This window comes from Eptatretus burgeri, chromosome 12 (assembly GCF_056783735.1).
Source record: "Eptatretus burgeri isolate ZD-2024b chromosome 12, Ebu_testis_v1, whole genome shotgun sequence".
NCBI classification, from domain to species: domain Eukaryota; kingdom Metazoa; phylum Chordata; class Myxini; order Myxiniformes; family Myxinidae; genus Eptatretus; species Eptatretus burgeri.
Window position 1 is genome coordinate 19,778,872 of NC_140972.1, and position 24,866 is coordinate 19,803,737.

The 24,866-nt window shown below is 43.0% G+C and overlaps 1 protein-coding gene and 1 long non-coding RNA gene across 2 annotated transcripts in view; both read right to left on the bottom strand.

The window, feature by feature from the left end:
• Positions 1 to 407: 407 nt before the first annotated feature.
• The window catches only part of LOC147015202 (serine/threonine-protein kinase 10-like), a 51,411-nt gene continuing 26,952 nt past the window's right edge, over positions 408 to 24,866 (bottom strand). The window contains exons 6-10 of the mRNA XM_085849751.1: positions 23,995 to 24,119; positions 16,039 to 16,227; positions 8,589 to 8,714; positions 7,692 to 7,805; positions 408 to 1,691 (exon numbers count right to left, since the gene is read on the bottom strand). Of these exons, the coding sequence (XP_085705877.1) occupies positions 1,545 to 1,691; positions 7,692 to 7,805; positions 8,589 to 8,714; positions 16,039 to 16,227; positions 23,995 to 24,119 (701 nt within the window). The 3' untranslated portion in view covers positions 408 to 1,544. The remainder of the gene's footprint in view (positions 1,692 to 7,691; positions 7,806 to 8,588; positions 8,715 to 16,038; positions 16,228 to 23,994; positions 24,120 to 24,866) is intronic.
• Positions 2,171 to 7,684, bottom strand: LOC147015203 (uncharacterized). Its single transcript, XR_015050238.1, has 2 exons — positions 7,147 to 7,684; positions 2,171 to 5,224 (listed from the first exon to the last, which is right to left on the bottom strand). It is a non-coding gene; the product is annotated as an uncharacterized LOC147015203 (long non-coding RNA).

Below are 24,866 nucleotides of genomic sequence, written 5' to 3' on the forward strand. Positions count from 1 at the left end.
TATGTGCGATGCACTCTTACAGGTACGAAGTTTCTTTCAGTCCAGGTCACAGTACCGAGAAAAACGTGACGCGACCGCTCGGAGGAGCACAAAATTGGTCCTTCAGCATTAATATATATATATATATATATATATATATATATATATATATATATATATATATATATATATATATATATATATATATATATATATATATAGATTTATAGTCACAATGTCTTGGGCCCTTCACATTTGAATCAATTTTTAATTCACTTAAAGTTGCGCACTTGCATGGCTTTGCACGCTCGGCCACGCATGCTCGCAAACACAACCACTGGCACACATGCGTGCGAGCACATACCAAGTGACATGCACACGTTCCAATTGGATGAACAAAATCTTGAAATAGCAAAGCAAGGCAGGAGTTGAATGAAAGCTTTGTTTTATTTTGATTGTATAATGAAGTAGCATTTCATTGTACTAGTGTTTCAGAAACTTCAAGAAAAAGAAAGTTTTCTTCAACATGGTGTCATGGAAGGCTCTTTTTTTAATTTTTTTTAATTTTTTTTTTTAAAGTGAGCAATATTAACAAAGCACCCCGACATTCTGACAAATCAGTATTTAAACCCATCTCAGGCTTTGCAGTTCATATTTCCATTGAGATTTCATATGAATGCCCGGATGCAAAAGCTCAAAGAATCACAGAATCCCAACGTTGCTTACAGATGCTTGAAGAACTCACAGACCAACACTTTTTACCACAAACAGATTTTAAACCCTCGACACAAGGACAGCGAGCGGTGCAATATTTGAGTGGCAAGAGACCAGAGTGCGCCGGAGCTCTCGGCACGTGGAATTTGATCATAAACAGCATTTCGGGCAGCCACCGACAGAACGCTCACCTCTTATACAGGTACAGGTGCTTTACAGGATTTTAAAATGCCCACGTTGCTCAGACAAATAAATTCACATCTTCAGATTTGGTTTTGCCAAGCACTTTGTTTCTTAATTGTTTAAGGCAGATGGATTTTAGACTGTTGGGTTAAAAGTGCAAAAACAGTCAAGACAATGGAAGCGTCTCCTCGTGGAGGTTTGGGCCTCCTTCAAAACACACCCACGAGAAACGAGTTTCAAGCTCATCTTTCGATTGGATGCTCAAAATATATCTTATCTGTACCTTTGTATTTAAACAGAAAACACGTCCCCAAGCAACTCCCATTATATACTGCAAGGACTTTGAGTGCTTGCGTCGTTGCCTCTGGGAGATTTAAAAAAAAACTCGTACTGTATTTTAGCATGGAGTCTTATAACAAAGAAAACGTTCTGAGATAACACGGAATCAAATTCAGAACCCACAGCTTGGGTAACACCAGCAGCAGCAGAGCTGACTCTGCGAAACATGGACGGGCTCAGACAGCACCACAAAACTGAGGAAAGGTGGTCTCGCTCGCAAACCTCCCTTCTTGGCATAGCAGGTGACCTTTCCTCCGGAAAGAAAAAAAGTGCAAAAGAAAAGTGAGGGTGGGTCCATGGTGTGGCGATCGAACCCCTCTTCAAATGGCTCATTCGTGAACAGAGTGGTTCACGGCCACCGGGTAGAAACTAGTGACCCGAGGGAGGCCGGTGATGTTAACAGAATCAGATTTGCTACTCATGGCAAAGAACACTTCCTGTTCCTTCCTCCTCTTTGCAAAATCCTCTTCCAACTCCTGCAAAGAATAAACAAAGATTAAAGTAAGGTTGGAGGGAAAACATTCAAAAGTACTGCTATGGTGAGGCATCGACAGGAAAACCTCCTGATCTGAAAATACCTGAAGCTGACAGTCCTGCAAAGTAACATGATCAATCACAAAAACAATCGAAATCAATATACTTCAGATGAATATGAAATGTGTGTTAAGGGAGTGAAAAACTTCATGACATTCCCACTGCAGCCGACTCCACTCGTGAGAAGGCCGAATGCCTCAATTCTGTGTTTGCTTCCAAATCTTGTGTCCTCAACCCCTTGCTCTGTGTACCCACCCTTCCCAGTCATACCCAACTGTTCCTGGACTCTGTGTCTTTTGCACCTGAGAAGGTGGAGAAGTTTCTGCTAACCCTCGACTCAGGTTCCATTATTGACTCTGCTATCAATGTGTGGCACTCGACGGAATCCTTTCATCTCCTCTCCCTGTCAAGGCTTGAGCGCCCCAATGCAGTGTTCTGGGCCCAGTCCTATTCTTTATAAATGATCTGTCTGACACCCTGGAAAATCCCCTTTATCGATTTGCTGATGACTCCACCCTCTGCCATGAGATCCCTCATCCTTCAGATAAACAGGCTGCAGCCTCTTCCCTCTCTTCAGACCTTGACAAAATCACAAACTGGTCAAACACTTGGATTATGTCTTTTAATCCATACGAATCTCACACTCACTTTCTCTCTCCGAAAGGACCGTCTAGAAAACCCCCATGATCTCCTTTCTTAACATCCCTCTTGAGGAAGATCAATCATTCAAACTCCTGTTTCTCACTATCAACCATGATATTTATTGGACAAACCACATTTCAAAAGTTGGCCTCCAAAACCAGACATCAACTCGTCATCCTCCGTCATGAAAAGTCCTTTCTTGGCACACCTGAACTCCTATCCACCGACGAGGCTTTCTTCTGCAGATTGATGGAATACTGCTCTCCCGTCGGGGCTGGCTCCCCTGCCTCAGACCTTCCTCAGCCATGGAAACCAAAGCTTTCAAGATTATTGGAATCTCCCATGTTGAAGCTCAGTCCATGGGACAATCACATTCCCATTGCAGACAGGTCAGTGGTCTCTGTCTTCTACCAGCTCCATTTTCGGTGCTTTGTCTGCCCCCACCCCAACCCCCCCCCATCCCCGAGGTTTCTGCAAGGCACATGTGGTCACCCCTCAACCCGCTTCTAGTAAAATTACCTAAATCTAGAATCATTCCTCACCTCATTTGTTCGTCTTTTTCCCCCCATCTGTAGAACCAATTCCACATTCTCTTCAATCTCATTCTTCCCTCCAGGTCTTCAAGAAAGCTGTTCACCACCATCTCAGATCACCCCCCATCTAAAACCACAATCTCTTCTATCCTTGTTATCTCCCCAACCCCCAAACCCACCTCCTTCCAAATTTCCGGTTTTTCCTTCCTGAGAGTTTCCTTCTGTTTCCATCTTGTCCACCCCATGCAACCTCCTCTACATCTTATTTCTCCCCACACCCATTGTTTGTCCAAGTCTCCCTCTATTTTGCCTTTCAACTCTGCTGTTGGTGTTCGCACTTCTCTCGACTGTTCCTTGTGTCCTGTTGTGTCTGGATCTGTTCAGTGTTATAGCTCTTTCACAAGCCTTGGCCGTGTGTGTGTGTGTGTGTGTGTGTGTGTGTGTGTGTGTGTGTGTGTGTGTGTGTGTGTGTGTGTGTGTGTGTGTATATACGAGGTGTGTTCAAAAAGTATCCAACCTTAATTTTTCGTGCGTAAACAAATGAAACTCGGGAGGCGTGGTTTGGTGCACGTATGAAGGCGATCCTAATTCGTATGCGTGAATATTTTCCCGCCTGCAGAAGCTGTCAGTCGCCGACAGACCGCCGATGAGTGAGGAAGTGAAAGTGAGCGCCGTTGGATTTTCGTTTTTGACAAAATGACGGAAAAACTTGAACAACGCTACTGCATCAAATTTTGTGTAAAGCTTGGCGATTCCCAATTGGAAACAATCCGCAAGATTCAACAGGCCTTCGGGAACGAAGCAATGGGCACCACACAGATAAAAGAGTGGTACAACCGCTTCAAAGATGGTCGCAAATCAGTGGAAAGTGAAGCACGTTCTGGTAGGCCCTCAACATTCCGAAATGAGATCGTCATTGACCAAGTGAGGACCCTGCTGATGCAGGATCGTCGAATCACGATCAGAGAACTTACAGACGAGGCGGGCGTCAGCATTGGATCCGTTCATTCCATTGTGACTGAGGATTTGGGCTTAAGGAGAATCTCAGCGAAGTTCGTGCCAAAGCTGCTAACGATCGAGCAGAAGCAACTCCGTTTGGAGATCGCACAGGACATGCTGGAGACTGAACAGCGATCCCAACTTCTTCAACACAGTGATCACGGGCGATGAAACCACAGTGATCCGTCATTGGCGCCGGCCTCCGGATGACCACTTCAAATTAGCACCAGACATGTAAGAATCAGAGCAAAGTTTGAAGGGCTATAAAATCAGAACGAGAGCAAATTTCCAAAAAAATGGCTCGTGTTGTTCAAGATAATAGTCCATTGTATCTGAATCAATAATAATATTTGATCTCTCTTGATAAATGAGGGAGGAGATAGGTTTTGAAATCGATGATTTTCGCAACTTTGACAGCCTCGTGACCTTGACCTTGGACGACCTTGAAAGTTATATCGTTGTGCATGTCTCATCGACCTCTATCCATTCCACTATTGGTTATTTGTCTCCACTCGGTTTGATTGTGGACGGACGGACGGGCGGACAGACTTCGAGACTGGCTTTATTAGGTCATCTCTACTGAGATGATAGAGATGACCTAAAAAACGAAACTTTTCTTTGGACGTTTACTGCCATTGATGCACAGCCTTTTACACCACATTATTCAACACATTGCATGAGTTATTGGTGCTGGTTTGTTTCCTTTTTGGCTTCCTTAAAACAGTATATTTCATGTTTGAAATCATTTTCAATTTTGTTTGACTGCCAGGTAGACAGACAAACAAGCCTGTTGTTGGGTTAATGGCTGAGGTGGCTGGCTTGGGTTCTTCTGGTCCTGAGTTTGAGCCCCTGTTAGTCATTGAATTAACACCAGGTGGGGTTGACTCAGCCTGTCATCCTTCCGAGGTCGGCAAAATGAGTACCAACTTACTGGTAACAGGGAGCACTGCATCAGCGGCACAGCCACGCCCCCAGCCAATGATGCTACCCGCAGCCTTGTGCTGCATACAAAGGAAGAGGAGACAGACAGACGAGACTCCGTACAATTTGCCAAATTCAGTCAAATTACTGCTAAACTTCAGGTTTGTGTTCCGATTTGTGTTCCGTATTTAAAATAGAAAACTGAATTGAAATCAAGTTGTTCCTTGATCATAGACCGATGTTTGTGGACAGACAGAGACAGACAGACAGAAAGAGTGAACCAATTGCTAAACCCTGCTTTTCGCTGGGGTAATGTTGGCTGTCGTGCTTGTTGGTTTATTATTTTATTTTTATTTCCTAATTTAGCTGTTGAACAGTCCCTCGCAGCGACGCGCTGTTCTGGCACATGCTCCCATACCTGACCCTGACCTGACAGTCCCTTGACATTAGGGTGTTTCATATTGCAACTTTTTTGCACTAGTCAAGTTGGCTACCCGTTGGAGCTTTCCAATATGGATAAAAATCCCACTCGCCGATTTTTAGAATTTTCCTCCCAAAAATGGCCGCCGGCAGCTATTTTTTCCTAAATGGCAGCCTTTTTTTCGCGTTTTGACACAGAAATCGACTCCTACACCTGCTAAAATATGTTAATGTTACTTGATATGTGTATGTTTGTAGATGATTATGATTGCTATGTCTGCTAGCAGTCGGGGACTAGACATTAGGCATCCAATATGGCGGAAAAATCCAAAATGGCTGATTTTTGGCCACTGGAAAGTTGTTCCCGCTGATGTGGGTTCTAATATGTCTAGTTATAGGTTTTTGGGTGTGCTGAATTCGTTTTTATGCTCTAAAATGCAGCTCTCAGCCATGGGTCATGCTCTCACGTTAAGAAGTAGTTCTTGCAAGTCCGAAGAAGAATTTTGAATATTCTCGCCCTTATTGATATCAGAAAATTACAATTAAATATACAAAGGTCAAACATGTATTTATTTAACATGCACAGTATATACACGAATTACTAGTATACTAATGCCATTATTAATGTTCCAATATGAATTCATGTATGCGTGCCTATCAGCCTCGATAATTGATAATATTGGCCATGGCATGGCATACATGGCTGTAGTGACATTTCAAATTAAAATTTCCATAGTTCAAAAACATCAATGTCCACACTTCGCTTCATATAGTTATCTAAATTTTCAGAAGAGTGGATTTCGTGTATCCAGAATAATTCTGCCTGTGCCACTCAACCACTTGAAGCAAAGCTTGCCTTTGCTGTTCATCCCTCGTTTTGTCTATAAAATCCGAAATCAACTTAATTCCACACTCTGCAAGGTCGTTAACTACGTGAACATTGTGCACATAGTTTGCGAATTTTTGGTAACCATCTCTTTCTGGCCATGTGCTTGCAGGCTCACACATCCATTCTACATCTAGTACATCATATAGTTCAAGAAGATTGAATAACCGCCACGAGTCGTCATCTATGAAACTGCTGAGACACAGGTCACTACTCTCATTCTCATCCACAGCCGGAAATTTTGGCTTTCCTGAGCTGAGTTGATCATGAGGTAGTCCAGGTGTCTGATGCAACAGTTTTGCCGTAGTTTCTCGCTCATCTGTGGGTACGTTGGAATCGGCAAGAGCGAAAATTACCAATTGCGGTGTCAATTACCAATGGCATTAGTATACTAGTAATTCGTGTATATACTGTACATGTTAAATAAATACATGTTTGACCTTTGAATATTTAATTGTTATTTTCTGATATCAATGAGGGCGAGAATATTCAAAATTCTTCTTCGGACTTGCAAGAACTACTTCTTAACGCGAGAGCATGACCCACACAGACGTCTCTGTGTCAGATATACTGCATTTTAGAGCATAAAAACGAATTCAGCACACCCAAAAACCTATAACTAGACATATTAGAACTCACATCGGAGGGAACAACTTTCCAGTGGCCAAAAATCAGCCATCTTGGACGCCATTTTGGATTTTTCCACCATATTGGATGCCTAATGTCTAGTCCCCGACTGCTAGCAGACATAGCGATCATAATCATCTTCAAACATACACATATCAAGCAACATTAATGTATTTTAGCAGGTGTAGGAGTCGATTTCTGTGTCAAAATGCGAAAAAAGGCCACCATTTTGGAAAAAATGGCCGCCGGCGGCCATTTTTGGGAGGGAAATTCTAAAAATCGGCGAGTCGGGTTTTTATCCATATTGGAAAGCTACGACGGGTAGCCAACTTGACTAGCGCAAAAAAGTTGCAATATGAAACACCCTACTTGACATGTAGGGAACTATTTTGGAGATGGTGTCTCCTTGTCCAACACCTGTTTCGATCCCCACCGTACCACCACTTTGGTGCAGTTTTGAGGACACTGGTCCACCATGGAATGCAAACTTCCCTTTGTGTGTTTATACAACTGGAGTTGACATTTACACAATGTAAGCTTGTATGATGGCTTTTGGCTTTTGTTTCGACACTGTCGAAGGCTTTTTTTCATAAGCGGCGTGAATTTTTTTTTTTGATATAGTTATGAGTAATTATATTTCATTGCGAAGATTGCTAAAGCATCATCGTTACACATTTTAAGTTCACCGATTCATCCAGGTCTTATGCGGATTATTAAAAACATGATGCAATGACATCTTTAAGATGGAAACTTGACCTTGTGAGAACCTCCTGCTGCCCTCTCTGTTAGCAATACGGAAAGTGCCGTGGAAAACACATAATTCATCTTTAAGGCGGAACAAATTTTCACAATGAGTAAACTCCAGTCACTTTACCGCAACCTCCATGCCATTCCCCGATTCCTCCCTCACACACCTGCTTACGGAGCCTAAGGGACTCCTTCCACTCCCGCAGATCCTGGCTGTGGTGCTCATCCAAATCTTTCAACTTTGTTGACTCGTGTTCCACCAACAAATGGCATTTCTCATTCTGCCAAGTGGAGCCAGGTTAGTAAAGCACAAGAAATGCAACAATTCATAAACTTCATTCTCCGGTGTATCATATGATAAGGTTGTTCCCTTCCTTGCACAACAAAATTAAATATTCAACAGCTGCTATAGCAAAGGCAAATTGTATAGAACACTTCACTACGAGAACAACAGGTGATGTATGTTCTTCTTCTTCTTCTTTTTTTTCTTCTTCTTCTTCTTCTTCTTCTTGTTTTGTAAGTCAGAGTAAGTTTCATTAAGAAGAAGAATAAAAGGAAGAATGTCAACAGCATGCAGATTTGCATTTGAGATAAACTGTTAAATCACTTAATAGAGGTGATGGATTATATTGGTAATGAATTGTGTGATGGCACAGGTAAGTTATCTCTCCCAACCCTCCACCTCCCCATTCCTTCTCCAATTTGATGGAAATAGTGACCACTGATAATGTGGTAGGTTAGGCAAATGGAGCATCTTGCCTTACTTCATTATCTTGGGAGTTGGTATAAAACTTTGGATGTAGTATTAAACGAGACAAGTTGCCCTGCAAGTGCTACACTTTTTGCCCACTTTGTCTTTCTGATGATGCCTGTAAGCAAAATCATGTGCCCAAGATTGATGCTGAAAATGTTGAGCTTGCACACGTCCTCTTCAGGTTGTTGCCTTTGGAGAGATCCCTCACTAAATTGGGGAAACTCAAGTTCCAATATGATAACTGACCGAATGTCTTCACATGAATGACCATGAACTTGATAAAAAGCAGTCGTGTTTAAATGAGCCTTACCTGCATTTGTTGCAGTTCACGAATGTTTGCTTCGCACTGTAGCTGCAAATCCCGCATCTGGCTCTCGTGTTTATGTTGCTGTGCCTGCCTCTCGGACTTCTGTCGCTTGTCTTCCTGAATTGTAAACTGCACCCAATGGAGAAGTCATGCACAATGTAGCCATTTAGAACTGTATACGAGGGCATGCCTACCCGTCATTTTGCTGATGGATTTAATAAAATGACAGCATGTTGCATTTTACAAACACATTGCATGTCCATCTACGAGTCTCAATAAGGATGTAAAATGAAGTGAAACATGCGAAAAAATGATTTTGCACAACACGTAGTAGTTGTTGTTGTGTGTGTGCTCCTCCCATGTCCATCAAGAGCAGTGGTTCTGAACCTTTATCGGTCGGCGTACCCCTTGGTCTCAGAGTGAGGTGTCACGTACCCACTGTCAATGATGACTCAGTCATTTTTATACTATACTACGTGCACAAACAGCTTCTCTTTCGCTGCCTCAAATAAAAAAGTATCTCATGTACCCCCTGAGGAGGCATCACGTACCCCCCTGGGGGTCCATGGACCCCCCAGTTCAGAATTGATGTTCTGAAGGATTCCTGCTGTTGTACAATAATAGCGAGCGCAGTGAGCTTCATACTTAACGCGTGCACATGAGAGAATAGGAAACAACAACAACAACAACACAATACCCCTGACGATTTTGAATCCGTGTCATTAGCTATGACCCTTTTGCTTCCGGTTGTTTTTAAACGCTGTGCGGTGTATAAACACGATTGGGTTTTATTTCTATCTTGTGAATATTACTTAACGCGTGCACATGAGAGAATAGGAAACAACAACAAAATACCATGGCAATTTGAAATCCGTGTCGTTGGCTATGACCCTTTTGCTTCCGTTTTTTTTTTTGCTTCCGGTTTTTGTCATGGGGAATGATGCATGCCGGGAGATAAAGGCATCGTCGGAGACATGAAAGACCCAAATAATATCAGACATGGTGTATATTTCCTCCACTGATTTTAATAAAGATATCTCCTGCATCATCAAAAAATATTTTTTAATCGTGATTTACATTATTTGAACGCTGATCCCGAATCCAAGCTGAAGTAACCGGAAATTGCAGCATCGTCTGCTATGCACCTGACTGACCTCAGATCTGTCAAAATCATCAGCCGTGCGGAGCTTACATGTACCGCGGTATAGTTGGCAAGTATACAGTTGTGAACAAGTTATAGGTAAAGTCAGAAGCGAATGTAAGAAGAATTCTACGTTTGCTTCTAGGCTTTGCCTATTCTATATTAAATGTTACCATTGCAACTGCTGCGTTGAGGTTGGAATCCCGCTTCTTCTTCCACAATCGCAGAAAGAGGGGCTTTTAAAGTTGGCATCTTTGTGGTTAAACGAACACAATTTTTTGTTCTAAATATATCGATCATTAGCTTTTCCTACTGCAACATTTTTATTAATCTCTGACAGCAGGAACCACGAAAACTTTAGCCGCTTCTTCTTCTTCTTCTTCACATGACATTGACACACATGCACGCACGCACGCACGCACGCACGCACGCACGCACGCACGCACGCACGCACGCACGCACGCACGCACGCACACACACACACACACACACACACACACACACACACACACACACACATCACTTTTTAATAGTAGACCAGCATTGAACCTGTCGCTTCGCTGACAGTCGTTGAACAACATAACTTATTGTCAGTTAAAAACTAGATGGTGTGGTAAATTTAAGCATAAGTAAATACCTGTAAATCTATCTATATCTATATATCACGAAAACTCTCATCATGTATGTATGTATGTTCCCGAAATACAGCCAAAATGGTACACGATTGCGCAAAAAATTTCGGCCCACCTTACTCACCATTCACCTGTAGTGTGCAGTATCAAGTTTCGTTCAAATCAGGCAACAAAAAAATTATTTAAAAAATCAATTCACGATTCAGTCAAGTACTCTTCCGGATTATTTGATCAATGCAAACAACTCAGTGGTATAGTTGGCTGGAGCTATCATTTTTTTTTTTTCTTGAAATGATTTATTAAAAATCTCAAACATTTCATACAGACAAAGAACGATTTTTTTTAAGCATAAAATAAACCGCCATTTTGATCTAATACTTCAGTGTTCATTAATAAATCAAATTGTGTTTGGAAGATTACACACAATAACTTCTTCGACTTTCTTTTCTCCGTTTTTTTTTCACATTGACGCGAAATATCAAGTTTCATTCAAATCTGGCAACGAAAAAAATTATTTAAAAATCAATTCACGATTCAGTGAAGTACTCTTCGGGATTATTTGATCAATGCAAACAACCTCAGCGGTATAGTTTGCTGGAGCTATCTTTTTATCTTGCCAAAATGAAGTTTCTGCAAGATATGTTAGTCAGCTTGTATGTTTTTTTTTTGTTTGTCTGTAATCACGTATAAAAAATTCTGCAGAGCACAGTTATCATTGGAAATTTTTGTAACTTCGCATATCAGAGGCCTATAGAGGTCCCTTTCAGCGCATAAAATTTTGAAGGTCAAGGTCAAAGGTCAAGGTCACTTTGTCGCAAATCAGGGGAGTCGACGAAACCCTTATTTTTTGAGTAATTTTGATCGGATCGTCTTCAAACTTCATGGGAATATAGTTCATGGTCTGGCGCTCAGCTGATTAATTTTTGGTGGCGATTGGCCTTGACCTTCATGGTTAGTGCTTGAGGTCAAACATATTTGACCCCAAAGTTAAATTTTCAAGTTTTAGGAACCATATCGTGTAGCACCTCAAATTGAACACCTCAATGAGTGCTTTCTAGATATGTCAAGCTTGAGACATTATGATGTCATTTGGTGACGTTATGAGGCAAACGCATATTTTTCATGGTTACTCTGTAGAACGATTCTCATCGGAATCTCTCGTAGGCAGATATTCCTCAAGGAGTCGCTCCTGGTGGATAGCAGCTCTGTTCACCTCAGTGTGACCTTAAAGAAGTCACACGTGGTCTTTTGGCAAGATACGGGGGTCACCCTGCGGGTGACATTGGTTTATTTTTTTTTTGAAATGATTTTTTTTTTAATCAACCGCTGTCATAACGGGAACCCAACGGGTTCACGTGTCGTCTAGTGAATGATTAAAATTAATGGTTATACGTTATAAGTTTTGTTTAGCACAGATTTGTAAATTGTTATATAAACTGCCTCATGTAATGAGATAATTTTGACGGTAGATGGCAGTATTGTATTGTAAACTGCCTGGTGAGATTCATGAAGGTGCTGGAACATTCTCAAACGAAACATCCAGTGTGGACTAGAATCACATTTGCTGGAAGGCACGGGATTGTTCTGTGATACTATATAAACCTGCGAGAGGGAGGTGGAGAGAGATGAGTGATATGTGATGAGACATGTTTGATCGTCCCCATACTCCATTTAACTCGATTAGTGAATGAGGTGTTAATGTCCAGAGCGGTTGTGAATGCGTGGAGCCGATTATAATCAGGTTGATTAAAACTCATTAAGATTGTGTATCGGGAAAGAATTCCTTTGAGCTCTTTAAATCATCATGGACGGGTCATCGTACGAGAGGACACCGTGACGGGAATCGAAGGATCAACAACCCCGAAGGACGAGGTGAACACACGTGAATTGAGCCGGCAGGAATGGGATACTGGGCGGCGAAAACAACTCAACATGGGAATTGGAGTTGGACATTGTGTGTAATGGTTAATTTCCTTATTTGACTTTGTATCTGTTTAATCAGAAATACAAGTTTCAAAAACATTACGCTGTTGATGTGATCACTGTAACCCTACTCAGAAGTCACAGACACCAACTGACAAAAATCCATTCAAGTGGTAATTGACCTGTACATTCGTTCAGACTCGTGATGCTCAAAGCTTGGAATGCAGTTGTTAAGGCCCAGTCACACCTTGACGTTTTAGCCAACGTATGCCGATTTTTGAATTTTTTTCTAAAACGCTGGCACACGTTGAATACGTTATGGGTAAGTTTTGATAACATTGAGAGCACGCTGAAAAACACTGCCATACGTCGTTGTACGCTGGCTTTAAACGTTGTACTTTTCGGTTGTCCTCAAATTTTTGCATGCTTGAAATTTCACGACGTATGCCGGCGTTCCGCTACGCTGGCCACAAGTTGTATGCACGGTCTGCGATCGTTGACAGACGTCAACACATGCTAGTTGTAAGTTAATCATAAGTTGAGACACGCCGAGGTAATGTTTAGCGTACCCGAAACTTATTTCTAATCTATGATTAACGTGTTGTTGGCACGTTACGCGATCGTTGCCACACGTCGACAGACGTTACTTTTAAGTTACTCATAGGCTGAAAGACGTCGGTATAATGGATCGTCCTTGCGTCAGCGTCCACGGCCACGGCCAGGACACTTATTTGCAGCATTCCTCAAACTTTTCTTCGGCATGACGAGGATGTTCACACTTCGATGTCTAGCTTGGCTATGATTCCAATTGTCCATCGGCAGCGTCTATTTAAAATAGTCGAGTTTGAGCGTTTTAACACGTTCAGAAGAAACGCTTCAAATTTCCAAACCCCAGCGTCAAAAAACAAAGGCGAGTGACAGCAATTTAAATCGTTCATTGTAAACAATGAAAATAGTTGAGTGGTACTGTTTAAAAGTCGTTGAGTGTAAAAAAAAATCCAATTGTTGAGCGCAAGCATCTACTTTCAATAGTGGAGTTTGAGCAATTTAGCACGTTCAATAGAAACGATTAAAATTTCCGAGCGCCAGTGTCAAAAAACAAAGGCGAGTGGCAGCAATTTAAATCGTTCATTGTAAACAATGAAAATAGCTGAGTGGTACCGTTTAAAAGTCGTTGAGTGTAAAAAAAAATCCAATTGTTGAGCGCAAGCGTCTACTTTCAATAGTGGAGATGCAGCCATTTAAATCATTGAGTGGCAGCCTATGAATAGCAAACCCCACGTCACCGGCAAAGATAAACTGCCACACGATATGGATAAGTTAGGCTATCGTTGGGCATAGTTTGTGAACGCCGGCTACACGATAATTATTCGTTGGTATACCGTATCTATAAGTTATCGAAGCGCTCTATGCACATTATTAGTTCATTGTGCATTTGTCCAACCCGTTATGAATAGACCTAAATTGTAAAAACAAGCCATAGCTCATTGTTGAAAAAGCCCCATAAAAATTAGCCGCGAAGAACTTCGAACAATGGTGCAAAGATGTCTCCTACCCGTGGACACGCGGACACAAGGAGGATCCATCATAACCCACACCCTCCCCCTCACACTCACCTACTACTGCCAACATGAACAAACTACTACTAATACTAATACTAATACTGATACTGATACTGATACTGTTACTGCTGACATGGACATCGACTCAAAAAGGACTCGAAAACACTGTTGGGTTCCCCTTTCATGAACACCATTTTTATATACCAATTCCCAAAATCGCTGGGAATACGTCTTTATATGGCAGTTGTAAGTTAGAAACACGTTCATTTATTTTTTTTGTCGACCAGAAGATGTCATTGGAATACGTCTACATACGTCAATGTGTGTTGGGACTACGTAAAGAATTGGCTCAAAGCACGTCAAACATAAGTTAGAAATAAATTTCGCATAAAAAAGACATTACCGCGCCGTGTTTCGACTTATGAGTAGCTTATAAGTAGCCTTTGTGGACGTGTGTAAGCGTCTACATATTGTGTGTACAACTTATCCCCATCGCATGCGGAACGTGTGTCATACGCCAAGTACGTCGTAAAATTTTGAACATATTTAAAATTTCTTGACGTACTCTACTTACTACGACGTATGATAGCGTACTTTAGCGTTGTACTCACGTATACCAAACTTACTCATACCGTATTTGACGTGCCCCAACGTTTTAGACACATTTTTCTTAGGTCGGCATACGCTGGCAAGATTGCCAAGGTGTGACCGCGATGTTGACACTTCCATTTATACGGCAGTTATGATTCGAATCGTTGTGCGTCAGCCTTTTAATAGGCTACGTCACGACATCGTCGGCGATGCATGCAACGCGCTATGCCTGAGTTAGACTATCGTTGGGCATAGGTTGTGTAGGCCGACAACAGGTTCAGCATTCGTTGGTATAAGTTATCTATAACACAACGAAACGTTCTGTGTCCGTTACTAATGCGTTATACATAAGACCAAGTCGCTATGAATACGTCCGAATCTTTAAAAAAAAAAAACATCAAAAGTTCAACGTAAGCCAGCGTTTTAGATACATTTTAATACGTTGCCATCGCTGGCTAAAACGTCAAGGTGTGACTGGGCCTTTAGAGAACTTGCTGAGTTTGGCACCACAAACAACCTACGTACACCAACGGGAAGGAAACTCCAAAGGTGCTTGTATCACCCCACCCTCCAACACTTACAGATGTTACAGGACAGTAATACAGTTTATTGACAGTGAATATTAGAAATACTGCACAGCACTGTATTCGAAAGAATAATAGAAATAGGGACTATGCAATGCAGGGGTCATTTTGGAGCTTGCAACACAAGTGAGAGATCTAGGGATAGATGCAGATAAAGGCCTCAAGCAGTCGATGCAGTGCCAGGCACCAATGGGAAAAGCAAATAGGATTTTCAGATATTTTTAACAGGGGTCTCGGTGAAGTGGTGTAGGAGGTGGCGTCAACGTTGTACATTAATTTATTGGCCTGGCACAACCTTGACTTGGCCTGGCACAGGCATGGTGGGCCTATTGGCCACCTCCTATGTTAAATTTTCTTTGCATTTTATTGTAATGTTGGAATGGGTAAAAGGTGCATGGTGGCATCCATGCAAGCATTTTTTTTATTTTATGTGCATGTGGGGGGGAAAGGAAAATTCATTTCCTTTACATTTTAACCTAAGTACAGTACGGCAAAGCAATCTATGAAGCCAAGGCTGACAAAACAGCCCACAAACAACTACAACAGCACTCGGTAGAGCAAATACCTCCGCCAGGATGAACAGCTTACGTTTTGTATCCCACTGATAGGCTGGATTTACATCCGGAGCTGAACCGAAATCTAATTTGTCCTTGTCACACCCCAAACCTGTCCACCAAGTTTAGTCTGAATCTGTCAATAACTTTTTGAGATAACATGCTATATATTGTTTTTGGCCTGATCACTCAATGGTGAAGAATTGCGATTAATAAATTCTAGTATCCAGATATGGATCTTCACCAAAATCGAATCAATTCATTGCAAACCAGACCTATTCACCAGGTTTTGTCAGAATCTTTTCATAAAGTTGAGACATCTTGCTCACAGACAAACAGACAGAGAAACAGACAGACGTGAAAACATAACCTCCATCCACCTTTGGTGGCAGAGGTAATAGTTATGCTTATCACAATAAAACCACCATGCCACAATTAGTAGTACATCCAATAGCATGGCGTATACCTGTTTTATCTTGTCACGATCATGATCAGAGGAGCCTCCAGGTTGTAAGCGAAGGCTCTTTTTGTACATTGTCAAACGAGTCTTTGCGTCACTGCGCTGCAGCTTGGGAAGTCGGCCACGCTCTTGTGCTTGTCGTGCACGCAACTCCTCCTGCACGCGTTGCGAGTAACGATTCAACTGCTCCAACTCCTGCCAAGTACGAGGGGAGAAAGAGGGGCGATCAACAAAGCATTTGCACAAAGCTGATAAAGTGAGTGTGGAGATCATCCGAGCCTGTTAAGTGAAATGCTCAGTGGTAACATAAAATACAAGCACAACTTGAAAAATTATTTGCAATAAATTTCAGAAGCTTCTGCAAATATTCATTAGAACCATGCAAGAAATCATTATCCCAGTATTTAAAAGGATCGAGCACAGACAAACAACCCCATCGATTGGTGTTCATGGGGAGGAGGAAATTCCTCCTTGATTGACACGCTGAGCGTGGAGAGAAAAGTGATGTAATGAAGTTGACGTTGCTGGTACCCAGTGTTCACGGAAGTGACATCACTTCCCCCAATCTCAGCAGCTGTGCGTGTTAGAGTCAAGTCTGGTATTGTCTCATGTGTAATAATAATAACAATAATAATAAGTTTATTGTCACATATATGCGAAGAGCATACAATGAGAAGTGATTTGACAGTGTGGGCTTAAAAATGACAGAATCGGAATAAAATCAGAATTTTTGGTGGCTTACAAAATAACAATGTCGAAAAAAGATTCATTGTGATGAGTATTGAGAGCCCTAAGAGAAAAAAATTTGGTGATGAAATAAATGCAATGGTTTAAAATATCCATATCAATTATTTAGCTGCGCATACAGGTTTCAACCGATTCATTGAGGGTGTGGATTGCAGTCGGATAAAAGCTATCGTGCAAGCGATTAAAGTTGGTCTTGATGGAATGATAACGTCTACCCAAGCGGAGAAGTTCAAAAATATCGTGCGCTGGGTGGAACTGGTCTTGTGTGATAGATTTTGCTATTTTAGCGACTTGATGGGAGTACAGGCTCTCGATGGAAGGTAGAGAGCACCCAATAATTTCACAAGCAGTCTTTACTATCCTATCAAGTTGGGATCGGTCATCCCATGTCGAGTGGACACACTCTATCACTGCCCGATATAACTTGATCAACACCGATTGGATGGCCAACACCGAAACTTTTCATCCTTCTGTTATGGTTGTGGGGGTAGCTGGAGGAATTTCATAGCAAGTTAGGATTGTATTGAGTTGCTTGATCCATGGATGTGGAGGGGACATCTCGATGTAAATTAAGTTGGGAAACTGTGAGCTTAAGTGTTGTTACCACAAGACTCAGCCTCATCGTGGGAGATGCCATTGATTCGAAATGCCTTGGTTTCCACAGCGTGAAGCCGAGAAAGGTGGGAGGCAGGAGCACCAGCCCAGAGGAGAGAGCAGTACTCCATCAGGCTGCGGAGGAAAGCTTTGTCTGTGGTCAGGAGCTCAGGTGGGCCGAGGTAGGACTTTGCACGATGGAGGATTCCCAGTCGGCGACTGGCTTTGGAGGCCAGGTTGGAAATGCGGATTTCCCAGGAAAGATCATGGCAGATAGTGTGACCCAGAAGCTTTAAAGAAAAGATTTCTTCCAGAGGATGTTAAGAAAGTAGATGGGGGGGGGGGGGGTTCCAAACGCTCTTTTTGGAGAGACAACGTGAGAGTGTGAGATTTGTCCGGATTGAAAGACATGTTCCACGTATTGGACCAGTTTGTGATTTTATCCTGATCTGCAGAGAGCTAAGAAGCTCCTGCTTGCCGGTCTGAGGGATGACAGATGGTACGGCATAAGGTGGAGTCATCAACAAAGAGATATAGAGGATTTTCCAGAGAGTCGGAGAGATCATTGATGAAAACCAGAAAAAGAACAGGGCCCAGAACACGACCTTGAGGAACTCCAGCCTGGACAGGAAGAGGGGATGAAGGAACTCCATTTAGGGCCACACGTTGACTGCGACAGGAGAGGAAGTCTGCGAGCAATGAGTGGAGATGGCCTTGGACACCATAGGAAGAGAGTTTGGTGAGCAGGGCAGGGTGCCAGACCGTGTCAAAAGCATGCGATATGTCTCGGGATATGGCTCTCATTTCATGTCCGGCATTGAGGACCTACATCCATTGTTGGGAGAGCAGAAGCAGCATATCCAGGGTGGACTGACCTGGTCTGAAACCAAATTGATGATCGGAAATCAAGCTATTTTTGAAGAGGAAGGATTTAATGTCTGAAGCGATGATGGACTTCATAACCTTGCTGATTGGGAGAAGGCTGATTGGTCTGTAGTTGCAGGGATCCGTTTTTGCACTTTTTATGCAGGGCAGTAATGTTTGCTGATTTCTAGGCAGATGACTGAGCAAATGAGAGGGTGAATAGAACAGAGAGAGGGTGAGCAAGAGCAGAGGAGTAGGTTTTTAGGACACGTGGGCTGATGCCGTCTGGAACGGTTGCAGAATCTGAGTCGAGGTTTCACAGCAAGCTCTCTACTTTATCAAGAGAAAAGGACACAGAGACCAGGGACAGTTGGGTACGACTGGGTAAGGTGGGAACACAAAGCGATGGGTTTCGAATGCAAGATTTCGATGCAAACACGAGTTTAGGCATTCAGCCTTTGCACGTGCGGTATCAGCAGTGTGGCCATTTGAGGTAAGGGAGGGATGGAGGGGGAACATACACCAGAAACAGATTTGATTAGACGCCACCAGAATTTTGAGGAGGGAGAGAGGTTTGAGAGTTCAGACTTGAGCTGAGAAAGATGTTGTTTTCTGGCTCTCCTGAGGGTAGATACACACTTGTTCCGAGCTTTATGGAAAGAACTGAGATTACCCTCAGTTGGGTTTGCTATCCATGAGCAAAGGCAAGTTGTTTCAGGACAACTGCCTCACCACAAGCTTCAGTGAACCATGGGCATGAGGAAGGGTAGGACAACTGAAGATGAGAGGCGATAAATCTGTGCATGAGGGAGAGCAAGTTTCTTTGAAAGAATTCCCAGGACGAGTTGATGTTGGAGAAAGTAGCGATGGGAGACCATTCTCGATGTTTGATGGCTGCTTGGAGACCCTGCCAGTCGGCTTGAGTGAAATTCCAGACTCGATGGCGCTGAGGTGGTTCTCTGATAATAGTGAGAGAGATGTTCACTTTGACAAGGACGTGGTCAGAAGAACAGCAGATATTGTCAGGGAAATTTGTCAAAATCAGATCCAGAGGAGATGGAGTACCATTGGTTGAGAATCCGGGTTGGGAAGTTGACTGATTGAGTCAGTCTCAATGAGTCGCAGAAAGCTTTTGCTATGGTGCCATGACAGGTGAGAGGTACCCACACCAAGCCAACTGGCATGATGACAATTGATGTCACCACATACGAGGAAGAGAGAGTTCGGATGAGAAGATAGAAGTTGGTCCATGTTTTCGGATAGTGAGGTGCAAATGGAGTCATCACTGTGTTTGGTGGATGGTACAGCACACACATAAATATAAGGTGGGAGTGGAGGGGAAGCCGTAGCCAGAGGTATTTCTGGGTATGTGGGGGAGTGAGGGCAGTGCATGGAGAGTGAGGAATAGAGTCTTTGGTGAAAAGAGCAACACCTCCACCAGGACAAGACTCAGGTCTGTCATACCGGAGGAGGGAGTAATAGGGAGAGATACTTGGGAGTTGGAGACATCTTGAGGGAGGAAAGTTTCTGTTAGGCAGATTATGTCTGGTTTGTCAGTGGCAACCTGTATGGAAAGATATGTAAGGTTTGAGCGAAGGCCCCGGATATTTGAGGTCCACACTGTTAATGAAGAGGGAGGGGAGGAGGCTTTGGGTGCAGGGAATGGGAGGGTAGGACAAGGGAGGAGGGGGGAGGGGAGTAGAGTTGTTGAAAGAGTGTGGGGGATTGCAGAATAGCTCGGGGAAGGGGCCGGATGAGGAGAAAAGGCTCTGTGGTGCTGGGGGAGAGGGGCAGTCGAGGGGGCAAAAGGCGGTTGAGGATTTGAGGAGGTGGAGTGATGAGATGGAGGTGAGAGGGCAGGGGAGGGAGGCAGCTTTGTGGATGTGAGGGGGGCAACTTTGAGAAGGGTGAGTGAGAGGGGTGAATGGTGGGAGAAGGGTGAGTGGGGAGAGTTGAGGGAGAAAGGTGAGGGGGGAATTTTTGAGAAAGGTGAGAGGGAAGCTTGGAAGGAGAAGAGTGTGATGGTTGCTTTGAGAGGGAGGGGTGAGAGGGTACGTTGGCACTGAAGTTGGAAAAAAAGAATGGTTGATGTGAACACTCATAGTAAACTGGGGTTTAAATTTTTTTTTAGGTCAGAAATTCGATTAAAGACATTTCTTGAGGGATGCAATGAAGGTGAATTAAGAGAATGGAGAGAAGGAACGCTGTAACAGTTGGATTTTTTAGGCAATGTCTGAATGAAAGGTCGAATTGAAAGCAGTCTGTTGAAATAGAAAAAAAAGAGTAGTGATAGAAAAGGAGTGGTGAAATGGACCATCGGCAATGGACCAAGGTGGCATCGTTACCCATAATCTAAAAACTTCCTCTGCAGCTCTCGTTTCTCCTTTGTCTGGTCTCTGCACAGCCTGTCCTCCTTTGGTCACTTCCTCTCTCCATTCAGCCATCATCATTCCCATTCACAAGGAGGGTGCAAAAAGATCCTTTAAACTACAGATGAGCAAGCTTACTCCCGATTTCTAGCAAAATCGTAGAAGCCATCATTGTTGTTGATGTTAAGAATTCCTCATAAAACTGCTTGAATCCTCCATCAGTTCGTATTCCATCCTTCTCATTAAACTATGCACATGCTGCTGCTTTTCTCTTGGCAACGGTTGTGAGGTCCAAAATCTCAAGTCAGAGTTCAGGACAATCAATCTCCCTCGACATTTGACAGTCTGGCTCCTGCACTGCTCATCAAGCTCTCCACCTGTAACACAGAAGGCCGCCTTCATACCTAGCTTTATAACTTATTCCACTTGTGTAGTCAACGCATTGCTATTAATGGATCATCACACTCCTCTTCAAGGAAATATCGGAAAGGAAATATCAGGCCCAGTTTTGTTCCTCATATACATAAAAATAACCTCTCTGATGCTTCGGCAAACCCCACCTTCCTTTGTGCATATGACCCCACATTGTGTCGTACAGTACCCCCATTTCACTAGCAAGCAGGCAGGCAGGCTGCAGCCTCTTCCCACTCTTCAGATCTTCACAAAATCACAAGCTGGTGAAACACTTGGAATATATCCTTCAATCACGAAAAATTTCACACTCTCACTGTCTCCAAAAGGACCGTCTGGAGACACCTCACCCCACCCCTCCCCACCACTTCATGTACTTTTTAATAATCCTCTTCAGGAAGTACAGTCATTCAAACTTATGGGTCTCACTGTCAGCCATGATCTTTCTTGGACAAACCACATTTCAAAGTTGGCCTCCAATGCCAGCCGCCGATTGGGCATCCTTCATCATACAGAATCATTCCTTGGCACACCATGAACTCCTATCCATCTGCAAGGCCTTCATCTGCAGCTTGATGGAGTACTGTTCTCCCCTCTGGGCTGGCTTCCCTGCCTCATATCTTGCTCAGCTTGATGCCATGGAAACAAAAGCCTTCCAAGATCATTGGAATATCCCGCAATGAAGCCGTCTATGGGCCATTCACTTCACCCTCACAGAAAGGTCGGTGGTCTCTCTGTCTTCTACCGCCTCCTTTCTGGTCTTGCACACTCTGCTTTTTCCATGCTTTGTCCATTGTCCCGCACCCCACCCCCACACACACACACACCACCCCCCCCCCAGGTTTCTGGAGGGCTCACACAATCCACTCTCAACTCAACTCCCATCTGGTAAAACTACCAAAATCCAGGATCACTGCTCACTGACATTCATTTGTTCCTCTTTTTACCCCGTGGGGTCCAAGCGCCGTTTGTGTACTCTCATTTCTTGTGTACAGTTCATTTGAACATCTATTTCTCCATTATTCGTGAACAGAATTAGATGAAAATCGACAGGCATATACTGGACACATATGTGCAGGCATTAACTGAGCCCAGAGTGCGATTGCGGCCCTTCGGGCCGAGGAACGGCCCATTTTGGCCCATTTTCTTAAAATCGTTATTTCTCGGTTATCAGTGAACGGAACCAAACCAAACTAGACAGATATATTCTAGAGACCATTCCCAAGGCATTAACTGAGCCCAAAGTGCGATTCCAGCCCTTTGGGCCAAGAAATGGCCCTTTTCGCCCATTTTCTTAAAATTGTTCGTAAAAAAAAAAATTAAATGCGCTGAGCGATGCCCAACGCAAAATTAAGTCACAAATGATGATATGAAACTCGCCTCACTCTTGTGAGGTGTTCTGGTTTCTTTTTCTGATGCGATGGAAATCTTACCAAATTTCAAAACTATCTGTCATCCGTGCTATCGCTCACCTGAGAGTTGTACGAATGAACTCCCATGGGGTAAGTTTGCAATTCGAACTTGTTTCCCCACCTGTGGAATTAACTTCCACATTCTTTGCAATCTCATTCTTCCCTCCAGGTCTTCAAGACAGCCAGCTGTTGTCCCAGATTGTCCCCAATCCAAAACCATGATCTTTTCTATCCTCATCCCCCCTCCCCCCATCATAATTACTCATCCTTCTAAATTTCAAGTTTTTCCCTTGGGCATTACTTTCTGAAGCCATCTTGTCCACTCTCCGAGTCCTCTCCTACCATCCCCCCCCCCCCAACCCATTTCTCATCACACTCATTGTTTGTCCACATTTGCCTCCATCTTGACCTTCATCTCAGCTGTTGGTGTTTCCCCGATCTCTCCACTGTTCCTTTTGCACCCTGTTATACCCCGATTCATTCAGTATATTAGCTCTTCCACAAGTCTCGACTATGTATACAAAAAACACAAAATACTGTAATCATCTAGAATCAATGGAACACGTCTTTAAATCCTGGCAAATCTCATATAAGCACCTTTAAGCTCTGGAAGGATTGTTCACTGCTGGAAGATTCTTTGAATGCAGTTCACCGCTGTCTATTAACATGATCAGCCCCTGGAAAAAAGTTGTCTCCTCGTTGTTGGCCTCAACATTGGCCGTTGCCTCACCTGGATCTATCGTGTAGCCAAGCTGGTCTTCAAAGCCATCCACAGACTGGGCATCCTCTCATATCCCACGTCATTTATTTTGAAAATCAGAATGACTGACAGCTACAAGGTCTTTGTCCGTAACTCAACAGAGTTTCGGTTTTCCCCAACAAGTTGGTGCTACGATATCACATCTGTCTCGCTTTGATTCTGTAAAATCTTAGACTTTCAGCACTATTAGCATCTCCTGTTGTTGTGAGGTAGAATCAAATGCCTGCTGCTTTAACGTTGAAGAAATGGTGGTGTCTGTTTTTGTTTTTTTTAACCACGTATTCACTGGTCTTGCTCTCTGTTATTCAGCCCTGCGCCTGTACACAGCCGCTCCTGGATGTGCACATTCCAGTTATCTCCTCTGACTACGACACTGGGTAAACCCAAAAAGCAGACCAACACCTCCACTCTGTTGTCCCTCTTCTCTCCCATTTGTAGAATCACCTTCCTGAACTGTGCAACGGCACTCTTCCTTCCAGGAATATAAATTAGCAGTGCACCACTTTCTCGAGTTTTCCTCCATCCCAAACCATGAACTCCCAACCACCCAAACCTCTTATTTCAGGATAACATTTCCTCTCCTTCTCCTCTCCTGTTCATTAATTCATTACCACAAATGTTGTATCCAACTGTGGCCACACTGCGAGAACATAGCCAGTTTACCTTCTGTCCCCTCACTCTTCCATTGGTGAGATCTTGTAAAAACAAAACCAACCTTAATTGCCTGTATTTGTTGGACAACCAGTCCCCCTCTCCCAAAATCAGCTCAAATATTTACATCACTTTTTCTTTCAGGAAATCTCACCTTTTCGTGTCTCTTTAGCAGCTGGTGCCTCTGCAGAAAATATTGATCTTTGAACTGCTGCTTTAACAATTGGTGCTTCTCACGCAGATGTCGTCCTTCCAATTCCCAAAGGGCATTGGCCTTGTCTGCAAAGAAGTGAGGTTGGGCATGGAGAACACACAAACCTCAAACAGAGGGTCATTTTCGGTTATTACTTTTGACACAGGCCTTCAAGACAGCTATGGGTTGCAACGAAGGCGATAACAAAAGTATATGGCAGAACCGAGAGGAAACTATATGGTATAACGTATAGATTATATGAAGTATGAGATGGTACCTGGGTACCAAACGTTTGTTGGCAGCTTTATTCAGAATTAAATTTATGGTGTGTGTGTTTATGTATATATATATATATATATATATATGTTTACACTTACACACACACACACACACACACACACACACACACACACACACACACACACACACACACACACACACACACACACACACACACACACACACACACACACACACACACACACACACACACACACACAGTAATGTTTTGTTGGAAAAAAATAAAACAAAATAAAAAAAAAATTGAAAAGGATATGCTTAGCCCTATGTTTTTAAATTATTTTTAAAACAATCAGCCAAGTAAAACTAAGGCTCATCTACATATTATGTAAGCAGGATAAAAGTGAGTTGGCGCAGGGAAGGTGGGGTGGATGGGGGAGCTGGGGTGTGGAAAGAGGAAGAGGTAAAATGAGAAAAACGAAAATTAACAAGAGGAATATAAAAGAGATCGATTTAAGGAGCTTTGTTTGTACTTGCTCTGTCAATTCAAAAATTAATGAGACAAACAAGGTGTTTTAAAGAGGGAGAAATAG